Source organism: Siniperca chuatsi, linkage group LG12 (genome assembly GCF_020085105.1).
Source record: "Siniperca chuatsi isolate FFG_IHB_CAS linkage group LG12, ASM2008510v1, whole genome shotgun sequence".
In the NCBI taxonomy this organism is placed as follows: Eukaryota; Metazoa; Chordata; class Actinopteri; order Centrarchiformes; family Sinipercidae; genus Siniperca; species Siniperca chuatsi.
The window spans coordinates 23,475,489-23,487,943 of record NC_058053.1 but is presented as its reverse complement, the minus strand read 5'-3'; the positions used below and the strand labels follow the sequence as shown (position 1 = coordinate 23,487,943).

General features: G+C 39.4%; 1 protein-coding gene and 1 long non-coding RNA gene across 5 annotated transcripts in view; one reads left to right on the top strand and one right to left on the bottom strand.

The window, feature by feature from the left end:
- The window catches only part of rnf17 (ring finger protein 17), a 27,436-nt gene extending 22,362 nt beyond the window's left edge, over nucleotides 1-5,074 (bottom strand). For 3 of the 4 annotated variants that reach the window (XM_044216841.1, XM_044216842.1, XM_044216844.1), the window contains exons 1-4: nucleotides 4,848-5,074; nucleotides 2,009-2,121; nucleotides 823-920; nucleotides 576-663 (exon numbers count right to left, since the gene is read on the bottom strand). In XM_044216841.1, the coding sequence (XP_044072776.1) occupies nucleotides 576-663; nucleotides 823-920; nucleotides 2,009-2,121; nucleotides 4,848-4,917 (369 nt within the window). In that variant the 5' untranslated portion in view covers nucleotides 4,918-5,074. The remainder of the gene's footprint in view (nucleotides 1-575; nucleotides 664-822; nucleotides 921-2,008; nucleotides 2,122-4,847) is intronic. The other variant, XM_044216845.1, reaches the window with a different exon arrangement.
- On the top strand, nucleotides 5,050-12,455 carry LOC122885579. Its single transcript, XR_006380141.1, has 3 exons — nucleotides 5,050-5,147; nucleotides 6,821-6,986; nucleotides 12,276-12,455. It is a non-coding gene; the product is annotated as an uncharacterized LOC122885579 (long non-coding RNA).

The window sequence follows — 12,455 nt, the reverse complement described above, 5'->3', positions numbered from 1 at the left end:
GATGTCTCCAGAGCACAACATCAGCTGCGGAATGCATAATGACTGAATACTCAGCTGTTGGTTAGGTTACTTATGTGTCTAACGGCAGCTAACATTAGTACTAAACGTTTGGTGTAATATTAACACAGCTATGCTAGCCACCAATGAAAGTTTAACTTGCAAGCAGTTTTAAGGTCAACAACAGCTCATTTCCCTAGAGATATTGGAATATTTGATTTATAGATTATTTGAGCATAGTTACATAGTTACAATGACAATGCTTGCAGACATACATAAACTCCTTGCTTCTCAACTTTTGGCAAACTGATGAACCGTTGTACACTTCATCCCTACACAGTTCACAGTTCCCTTAGAACTGAGCATTTTTTGCTCCCTACGGTTTGGAATCTTACTTAACATGGCTGAACACCCTGTGCAGTCCACTTAGCAGGGAACTACTAGGCGATCAGAAGCAGCCATAGTGTTGTGTAATTTGAAGTTTGCAAACTATCAAATTCATTTAGACGGGCAGTTTAAACATTAAAAGTAGGGGCTGACATGACAGCTTTCATTCCCCTGTGATCACCCAAACATACCTGCTCCATATCCTCGGTATTGGCGTTAATATCTGTGAACGTTGATAATTTGTTCCTTCTGCGATTCTTTGATCTGTCACAACAGAGGCTTCAGGAGATTGCAACACCAAAGTAATTGTCAAAATTATTAAAAATGTATTATACAATTGGATTTCACAACAAGGAGGCAAATGTTGTTCAAAAGATTTGTTAAACTACACATCTGTCAGTATTGTGGTTCAGTTTAACATTCAGAACAACATTTTACCTTTTCATCCTGTTCATTTTAGCAGTGTAGATGAGGCCAATGATTCTGCTATCTTCCGGCAGCCCATTCACCCCACCTTCAGGAAGAGACGACTCAACCTGCAGAGAGTGAGCTTTGTTTTTTCATTGTCATCCTACCACTTGAACATTTGCAGCCTTGAACTTGATGCAGATCACAAAATCAACAGATTAAACAAATGGCTGGCTGGTTACCAACCAAGGCATCACACAAAGGAATAGGCTCACGTCTGATACATAAAGCCACTTAAGCATTGGGACAATGCTTCAGCAGCCTTATGACAGTACCACAGCCCATGCAGCATGTTGTATCTCTTGCCCCGCTGTGATCTGTTCCTACTGCAATCACAAAACTGGATAAAATGCCATGCAGCAAGAGGCTGCTTCTCAAGTTTGAGTTTAAAGATCCCCTCCAGACATGTATTAAAACCTATACACTAGTCTGCTTGCAACAATAATGTGTGTCTGGTATGTTTTTTCCACAAAAAAGTATAAAATTTGCACATTAAAATCCTTAAAGACATCTATTCCGTCTTGCTCATTAAAAATTCCAAATCTACAAATATGCAAATTTTGCTCATTTGTTAAGTTTTCCTGCCGGACACAAGATGTCTCCTACTTCACTGTAAAGTCCGTTCTCAGTGTATGTGTACTGGTGGGTTCAAGTTTCTACATCACACTTGTATAAGTTGCAAATCGGACCAGGATTGGCTTCCAAACTATTTGTGATGTCACATATCATGCTCGCTGGCTCCACCCCTTAAAACCAGATTTTCAATGAGCACAGAGAAACCTTCCACTTTCAGTGGATTAATGTGAAAACAGCTTTCTAGTGTCAAACTCTGCACACACATCGTTCTGCACAGTGAAGCTCAAACATCCAACTGTAGGAATGAGAAGAAAAACATATTGACTGGAGGGGGACTTTAACACTTTCACTCATCAATCAAATGATTTCTGATGAATATCATCCAGTTACAATAGCCAGATTATTAGGAGAACATGCCATAATTCACAATATAGCTTTGTGTGACAAATTTTTTCCAAATTATGAGAAAAGGGGAATGACCCTGAATGAACTAAACCCTCAGTGGCAACCTGTTAAATGTACTTTCTTCTTGAGTTATGCCACTCTCTAGTTGCAAGATTAAGTTCACTGGTAATTTTACCTCACACTCTGGACATTTGATGACACTGTCACATTGAATGGACAGCAGACAACATGTGCAGTAGATGTGGCCACATAAAAGCACACGAGGGAGGTTGCCGTCAACTTCATCCTCTGAAAAAGAAAATAAACAAAAATACAAAGACAAGCAGGAATAATGCAATGTCAGTGCAAATGATGAATGCAAGAGGATGTCTTGTACATTTCTGTTATCAAAGTGAATGGTCACTGCTTCTCCCCATGTATTTAAAAAGAACAGTGCAATCCCACATTAAGGATCCCTGCACAGCATCAACTGTTAAATGTAGGGCTGCAACGACCTTACTAAAAATCATCGATTCAAATTATTTGCATCAAAGCTTAATCTAATCCATATAACTATTTACAGCGCACTGTGTTTTGCATAGATAATTATTACTGTTGCACAACGCGCTGTCGCTGTGTGTGATCAGAGATGGTTCAGAGCGTGTGGTGGCTAGTTATGATAGATATATGATATGCTAGGTTTTGTTCAAGATATTAACCACTCATTTCTGCCTCCTACAAATGCCACAAAGAAGACAGTAAAGGCTTACATTATGCCTGAGCTGTAGTTAGGCAGTGATGTTGATAAGTTTTCAATGTAGTGAGTCCCCAGTACCCACAGGTAGTCATGAGTGGGTCCCCCCAAAAATTTGCTCATAACACTGTTAATTAACCGTCTATAGTGTGTGTGAGAGACAGTATTTGAGGAGTGTTTTCGGGCATTACCAAAGTAGCTACCTGGTTTACTGCTTCCCGTTTAGTGCTGGAGAGATACAGTATATGCGCAGATGGTAAGAAAGAGGTTTTTTGACAGCGAGGTTTCTTTTGTTTATTTCTGTGATTTCAACACGAATTTGTTGTTCACAATGTAGCATTATCAGGGAAAAAACTATATAATCAACAGTGAGTTTACTGTGTCCTGTGCTCAACATCACTGGTTAGGCTGAAACTTGTAGTTCTGAAACTTAAGTATATATACCTTTTTTTTTAAAGCAGAAGGTGTTTGGTTTTGCATTTTTCTTTAAAACCCAGAATGTAATTCAGCACTTAAATACACTAAATGGGTTTAGTTTTGACAGATGATATTATTGTATGTAATTTTAGCAATAAAAAAGTAGATTTTTCTAAAAAGGAAACCAATCAGTTGTTCATTTTAAGAGACCTGTCTTTTTTTTCTCTTTTCCATATACTATTGCTCTTTAATAAAGCAAAAGTATTTCTTATCCGATTACTCGATTAATTGAAGGATTAATCGGTAGAATACTCAATTACTAAAATGATCGATAGCTGCAGCCCTAGTTAAATGACAAGGGTTTTTAAAAAATGTAAGATTTACTTTGCTGCCATTTTGTCACAGGTGGTACACAAATAGTCTGATTTAATTAAAATATTAGGTTTACTCATTTTCAAACAAACTGTTTGCTAATTATTAATATTGTTTCACTTAAAGTTGTGTAATCAAAATGCTGGTGTGTTTTTTTCTATCAATGCATCACGTGTTTTGCCATTTGTAATTACTACAGCAACTCCTTCTTGATCAATTTTGTTTATAAAAGTTTAAAGTATTTCTGATTCTGATTATAAGCTAATAAGTTAAGTAAAAGTTTTTTTGTTTACAATGAATAATCAATAATGATCAATTATATCAGTTGGTGGTTGGGAACCATCAGTTGCAACTCCAAGCATGTTTGTATTTAAATTCAGCTGTGTGGTCACTGATCGCAGATGCAAGAAAAGATTTTTGAATTCAGTATAATAACAGTATACGTGACAAGTTGCCAGTTATTATTAGTGCTGCATTGTAGTGGTGTGTATCTGTGACGATTTGATATGTGTTTAGAGTTTAGTTTAACCTACATTTGTTCTGCTTTGTTGTCCTTGTTTTTAGCTGTATGCCCATTTCTATCTTCAAACCTGACTCTATACAATTTGATTCAGCTGCTCTGCTAACTCAGTGTCTTATCCCTGAACCAGCTCTTACTTTTATCTTTCTCAACAAACAGTCATGTGAAATATCCCATAGGCTAAAAGGCATTAACTCAAGATGTTGATGGTTACATACCTCTTTCAATGTTTACAAAAGTAGTTTTACAAGTGAATTACATGTTTTTGTTTTGTAAATATATATATATATTTTTTACCATACTGCTGATTTCCTCAATGTATTAAAATAAACCACATGTAATGTGTTGGTCTGACAGCAAACTTAATAGTGACAAAACAATCACTTCTCGTTACAAACAAGACAATAAAAATACATATTGTTTTTTTAACAACTTTATTATTAGTAGCCCCTTGACCCTGTCTGACAGCTAATTAATTAAACTTTTGAGAAACTTTCGCCCCCTAGTTCTGCTTAAAAATAATAAAGGAGTCAACATATTTAAATCAGTGCTTAAACACCTGGTTTCTTGTTGGACTGAGCGTTTATGTGGTTAACTAAAATATTTATCAGCAAAACATTTCTGCCATCGAGTTGGCGCGACATTTTGAGCCCCTTCTGATCAGTGCAATCGATTTAGGTTAGCTAACGTTAGCTTCCCAGAAGAAACAACCACCCCTAAGAGACCCTGGGGAAAAAAAATCAATGGATTATATGATTAGTTGTATTTAACATGTTTAAGTCTTGCGTATAGATAATTATACCAATTTTAAGACTTTCAAGAACCTGCTAGCACACCTGTACATTAGCTAGCTACGGCCACTGCCTTGCTAGCTAGCAGACGAACTTATTGTAGCTAACGATAACTTAATTTACCATAAAACACGGTATAACGGATGGTTAAACTGCAAGAAAGGGGATGTAAATATCCTACCAGGCAGAGTGGATGCCTCTCCACATAATTTGCAAATTGCAGCGCTGGGGTTGTCGCCTCTGTCCATCATTAATGTTAATCTTTATGAAAATGCCCCTTTTTCTTCACGAACGAGAAAGTGCGGTCGGTTTTCTTTGTCACGTGACCACGTAGGGACGTACACATGCCCAAGGAGTTATCTTTAAACAATGAAGAACAATGTGTTTTAACTACCAAACTCTTATTAATTCGCTTTTACGTTGCCTTTGATAGCTCCGTCGTTTACTCTGCGCTTTAATGTGTCTTGCCATATTGCTTCAGGTGATATTTCCCCTGTAGACAGTCTTGTAGCTTGATTGAAGTGCTGATGTGTTCATGAGAATGGGCATGCATTGTGCCAATAGATCTTAGGTTTTTGTAGGTCTGCCCACGAAACTCTAAACATTGTGGGTTTTTTAACCACTAAGCCCTGATGTGTTTACATTATTTAAAACCAGATCTGGACACAGTAGACCAGTGATTTCCAACCAGTTTGCTTCTGCAGTTGCCGTGGAAAGGTTGTGGAGTTACTGAGAAAAAAATATATGAAAAAAGTGATTGAGAGTGGGCGAGAACTAGTCAGAAAGCGGGCAGAAAAAGGTGAAATGAATAGATAAAAGTAATGGATAATTAGTTGAAACCTCCATCTCCTGCCACTCTTAAGTGATAGTAGAATAAATACAAACTTTACAAAAACCTACTGATAAAAGACACCAAGCTAAACTTTGACAATTGCACATTTACTGTGCCTTGTGTGAAAAGCTTATAGTAACAACATCCACTTTTATATAATTGATGGTGTTAAATGATATCCAGTTTAAAATCCATTCAAAAGACATTTGGAGCATGATCAGTGGTGTTGATGAAGGGTTGCTTGAGCTCATCCGACAGGGCTGTGGGGAAATGTCAGACAAAAAAGGTTGGGAACCACAGCAATAGACAATATCATTAACTAGTGTACATCTTAATACCTTGTTAAGTATCCACAAACTTTCAGAGCTATCAGTAAGCTCGGCCTGCAAGAACCAGTATTCTTACAGACATTGTTAAATGATTAATGAATAAATTGAGAAACAGGTACACATGTTTGAATGTGTTTATTGTAATAAAAATATTGACCATGTGTAGAAAAATATAACCTACTTGACCCTCATGTTGCTCAGCCATGATCAGCTCACATAATACTGAACACTGTTCAAATTCATAAATATATATATAAATAATGTGTAGCACAACCACCCAAAAAACCTGTTCAGTGAAAAAAACAACAACAATGATATAATTTTGTCTAATACTCTAATAAAAAACTGTAGCTAAGACATAATCTGCTGAACACTCAGTGAAAGTATTCTCAGCCATGGCAGCTGTCCCATATTTAAATATCAAATACAAATTAAAAACACCAATCATACACTTATTTCATCAGCACCTGTTATGAAGTTTAAGATCAGTGAGTAAAAACAGTTAATCATTTCAGTCCTAATTATGTACTCCTTTCTGTGGACACTTGGGGGCGCCAAAGACTAAGGCAGACACACAGGTGGTGTGGGTTCACAAAGGCCAGCCAGGTGGAAAAATATACCCTAGAGCTCTTCAAATGTGCACATATTCACTTTAAAGTTTGATAGATACTATGCAAGACAGTCTGAAAAGAGTAAATATACATCTCTGGCATCACATTTCACCCAACTGAACATCTCCACTTATATCCAGTTTGACATCCCTTTGTCTTTGGATCTCTGGGTTGAGCATTACAGGTGATGGTGTCTGACTGTATAAACTGTAGCTATAGGCTGAAACAGTATGAGCTCGCATCATTTTAACTATGTTTTTAACCTGTTGTGTTTTTACTTTTTGTAGTTCTTTATTGTTTTATCATCTTTCACAATATACGTTCCTCTTGTATGTTGCGTTGTGTGATATATTCTTTTGTTTCCTTTTGAACCAACTGCAAGGCTCCACAGCAGACCTAACGTCAGCATGTCGGTCCTCTCTTCCATCTGAGCGCAGCTGCTAGCAGCACTGCTGCCTGAGGACAATGGCCAGCCACCCAGCGAAGCAGCAGTAACGTGGAGTGACAGCCAATGGAGAGCAGAGAGGCACAGACATCAGATGGTAAAGGTAAATCATCTAGTATGCAACATGGCCAAAACTTTAACCTTCAGAGAGCGTTCAGCCAAATCCCTGGAGGGGGGAATGAAAGTGCAGCGCATCGACAGGGTCTTTCCGTTTAAAGATGGCAGGATGCAGCCCCAAAGAACAACTTGAAATACATGTGTTTTAACAGTACAGCTTCCACCTCTGCATAAATGTCCAAATGAATACAGCTCCTGGCGTTGATCTGAAGTGAAAGGAGACCACCTTGGTGTTGGGTGTCAAAACGCCTGCAGGTATAAAGTACACCTGTCTGCTAACAGGAGGCAGGAAAAAATCCAAGATCAGCTAACAAATTGGCCCAAGGATGTTCAACACTGTATCGGACATACCCTCGGTATATACAACACAAACAATTACTAATGTTACCAATAACTCTCATATAGAAGTCTGCAAAAAGAAACCTATGGAGCCAAAAACCCTGCTAAATTAAGTTCACATCCAAATTTCCATCTTCATTAATTGGCTACTTTGTGTAACTGGGTGTTTGAGAGGCTTCCAGTTGCAGTCCAATTGGATGGGTAAGATAGAAATCGTGGAGTTATGTATGTTCAGTTATGGATTTTCATATAATGGTGTAAGTTGTGTAGTGTATTTTGTGGATGGTATTTGCAATAATTTAGGTTTTCCTATGTAATCATTTGTACTTCACCTCTGGCTTTTCTTTTATTTGATAAGACAGGCTGAAGAAAAAACGAAATCCCTTTTTAACCCGTTTCTTTTTAATGGGGGCAATTTTACAGCATGTGTAAAATAATCTAATCAATGTAAAACAATCTGTAAAACTTGTTTTAGATAGATACATTGCCTCTAGAGATATGTTTTTTCCTTGTCTGTGAACAGGTTTTGTAAACTTTCTGTCAAACAAAAGAATATTTTCTCCATCCTGGACTCCTGCAGATGGGGAGAGTGTGGCGTTATATGAATCTGATTAGGGCACTGAAGGAATCTGGCCATTGGTCTTCACCAAGGCAGGATGATCATAGACAGACTGGAAGGGGGGCAGGGTGTATATGTGTGTGTGTGTGTGTGTACCAGGGAGGGGGGTAGTAGATATGTTTACTATGGGTAATGAACCAATCAGCGGGCCGCCCAGGGGGGCCAGTTAGGGGAATGGGGGTTGTCCCCCATCTTTCCTCTTCCCGAATGTGGGTCACTTCCCATCCTTGGGTGATTTCCCTTGTGTTTCCGTAGGAACAATAACCCTCCTGCACCCCCCAAAACCCTTATCAAACCACTTAATCATTAATGATGCTCTTAATTAAGCTGTGTTGTCTCATTAGCTCTCTCCTGATGTCTCACATAGGCCTTGTACAACCATCCATACATTAATTGTTATTATCCAGCTATTTCCTGAATCAATTATTGTGGGTCATCTCTTGTGACAGGAGATGACGTCTATAGGAAGCCGTCTATTTGTGTGTACCTCAAAGGTCTTATTAAAAACAACAACCTCCCTCCTATTCCTTTGATTCCCTCCTACAGGTCACAGAGTAGGAGTATAGGAGTACTGAATTTATTGCATTGACAGCATGTGCTCTAGAAGTGTCTTCTGGGAACCTTCAGATTAAAATCAGATGAAATATATAAGGTATATTAACAAGACCATTTAAAATAAGTTTGTTAACCTTGATGGTAATTAAGCAAACCTCTAATATAGAGATTTCTTCCCCAAGGAAGCATCATGGATTTTCTTTCTTTTATCTTCCTTTGAATCTTTGAAAAAGCCCCATTGACCCATTAGCTTTGCGAGCATGGTGTGGTAACAACCTCTTCCCTCTTTTCAGGTTGGGTCCTGGGTTGGTCCTGACCATCTGAATAAAAAAACCCCAAATAAAGGTCAGCAGACATGCAAGGCCCAGGAGACTCATGCATTGGCTTTAAGTAGTTGCCCCCCGCAGGGCACTTGGTCTCAGCATGAAGAGAGCAGGGGCGATGGCAGATGACAGTCGCTTTATACCTTCCCTAATCTCTTTGTCTGGTCAAAGAAAGACCTGCCATCTCACAAAGAAGAATCATACTCCAAGAGTGAGGGAATTGCTTTCAGCCCAATGAAAAACAGTGTAACAGCTGGCTGTAAGGCAAGTCAATCTAGTTCATTTAATTTGATACACATTGTTTCACACATTTGCTTTGTTTTTGTCTGCTTTACGTCTCTGAGGTCAAATTTTGTTTTTGATTGGCGGATATCTGCCTGAGAGTAGTGGTTATAATTAGATCCAGGTCAGGTGACACAAACAAACACAGAACTGCTCTTTTTTATGTGAAGTGACCACATTAATACACATGGCGCACAATGATGTTCATATTGGGGGTGGGGGATGTTTCATATTTGTTCACAGTATGCTCAAAATGGACCCATTATATCCATACAGTAGGTTAAAGATTTCCAATTGACAGACTCGAGTGATTTTTAAGGCTGGGGGCCTTTTCAATAGCAGCCTTTTGAGGTCTTGCCCTTTTTCCTATGTACAGCAGTCCTTGTCATTACTAAAGCCAGATGCAAGGGGTTAACGGGAGTCCCGCCACAGATATGTGCAGTGTAGGTTTTAATCTGTAGTTCAGTGGTTTCTCACATTGATGGTACCACCTCAGCACTAGACGGTGTATGATACGTAATCAGGCTGTATCATGCTTTAATTACATTCCACACAGTAACTGTGTTTACATTCTTTCACTGATTCATGTGGTCGCCATATTTACGTTGTTTCATTCACAAGTGGGGGTTGTGGTGAGCATGTGGTGAGCATATGGGTATGAAAATAATATGAATCATATGGGCTTTGCACTCACCAGATTTCACCTCAACTGAACAGGAGATTTTGAATAATGTATTTGACAGCTGACCAAGAGCGCTCTCCACCACCTTCTTCAAAACACTCTTTTAGAAGAATGGGGTTCATCCTTCCAGCAGAGATCCTTAGACTTGGAGAATATGATGCCAAGGAGCACTGAAGCTGCTCTAGAGGCTTGTGGAGGCCCAACACCTTACTAGGGCACTTGAAGACTTTTCCTTCAATTTGCCAACTATATTTATAATCAAACATGTTTCTAAGATATTGTGTACCTTATGTACATACATGGAAATTGTGTGAAATGGTGCATCACACAGGTTGTATTTATTACAGGACTGTTGTATTGGATTGCTTTACAGTGTACAGTTGTTCTACAGTTTCTTTGGTCACTCTGTGCACATCAAAGTCTGTGGTGTTAATCCTACAACAAACCGGGGCCAGCGGAATACATCGCACCTTAAAAGAGGGCACCAGGCCACCGTAACAAGCCCTCATTAAATACAACCGAAAGTCAGGGATACTGCCTGTGAACTCTTGGTGCTCTCAGTTACCCTCCCTCCCTGCTGCTGCCTCCCCACCTTTCCCACATCCACCCATACCTACACATACATTCACATGTACTTGATCACTCGCACTCATTCACTCATATACTTGGTCATGCTTCCTTGCACCCTCAACCCTTCATCCCTTAGGTTCAAAGGCATAGTTAGAAGGCGGAGGTAGCGGGGTGGTGGAGGACGAAGTACCAGTCGTTGGGAGTAGCCTAACTCGAAAAGCCGGTGCATTTTTAAGACCAGTCTTGCCCCCTCTGTGACCTAATACCCGTCGAACATTACATGGATCCATATCAAGGAGAACGATTGGGAGAGGGTGGGAGAGAGCGAGAGATCAGACCAATCAGGCAGCTCGTTATCCCGGCTCACTAATCGATCTGTTGCTGAGCATTTCATGACCTGTCCATCCTAAACACGATCAGCTTACCACCACTGCCACTCGGCATTTCACACCAGAGGCCGCTGCTTTTGGAAAAGCAGGTTGTTTTGAATGTTGTGTGAAGGGTTGGGTCTAAAGGAGGCGGAGACTGGCTGATTTTGGGGGGTGAGGGGGGAGGGTGTTTTAATAGTAAGCCCAGAGCAGTCTATGTTGCAATTATCTCACTTTGCTGCACTTACAGAATGCTTGACCTGCTTCTCAGCATCGATATGGCACATTTCTCAGGGCGAGGTGGGGGTCGGCACAGAGGGTTCGATCTACGTGGGAGTGCGTGTGTGAAAGAGAGATATTTTTGACCGTGTGTGTGAGAAAGAACATGTATAAGTGTGATAGTGTGTTTATGTGTGTGTGTGTGTGTTTTTTTTTTACCTGTCAGCTGCCCTGTGGTGGGACTGAGGCCGTGAGAGCCTCGGTCTTCCTGGGTGGGCAATGTCAGGGGTAAAGAGGTTGGAAAGAAGGCAAAGTTAGTGTTGGCTGATTTACCTTATCACAAGACCCAAATACAAAAAAAAAAAACAACACTCCATTCTTTTAGAGGTAGGACAAAATACACACTCATACTTTAAGAATACATACAGGATATTGCTAAGAAACATATATAAGATGCTGAATTGGTATGGGAACTTTAATTTGTACTTTATAAGAATATATTTCCTTTGTCATGAGTTTGTCTTACAGAAACAATTGCTGGGGTAAATGTTTTGATGACACCATATGACAAAAATTTAGTCAGGTATGCTTTCTATAGCTATAGTAAAAAAAAACCTTAAAAACAAACAAACAAAAACATATTTTCTCACTTACATCCAGTGGTATATAGTGGTATCTATTTAGATAGTTTTGGTATTATTTGTCCAGATTTTGAGACGTCAGTCTTTCTCAGAGATATCATAAAACCAATAAAACCCAAACCACCTGCATAGCTAGAAAACACTAGGGGTAAGTGAAAAAAAATTGGAATTTGGGTGAACTGACTATTTAATGCAAGAGCAACAGAACAATTTTGTGGGTCTTTCAAAGATCCTCTGGTTTGCAGTGCAGATAGAATTCAGCCTCCAAGTCCACTGGGCTATTATTTGTCACTGGGAAAAGAAATTTGTTGGAGCTGCTGGTCATGGCTTTTGTTTTAATGAGAATACAGAGATACCACTTGCGGAGCAGCTCTTTTGGCCATATTTGACATTTTAACTTCCGTCATTTAACCTTTAAATTTTTTCCAACTTTCTTCTCTGCATTCTAAATATTAGCACTCCTGACAGCAATGCAAAACTAAGGTGTTAAACACAGCAATAATTTCAAAAGAAAATAACAAGACAAATATTCCAGCAGCACTAAAGACTGATAGACGCAGACACAAAAGAAAAAAGATCTCTCCTCTCTTCTCTCTGCTCTGTGGAGAATGTCTATTTCCACCCAGGCTTTGCCATCTAACTGATGGTAAAACGTACTGCTGCTTTCTGTTTGTCAGGAGGTGACATCTGTGAGAGATGTCAGAGGGACTCCAGGAGCGACTCCAGAGGGAGACATGATTCGGCTTGGACGCATTCCACCATCAGGTTTTTGGCATACACTGAGGAACCACTCTCCCACCTTCATTATTCCTGCATGAATCAGATTGAGGAACAGCTGCTCGGGTGACTCAACTGGA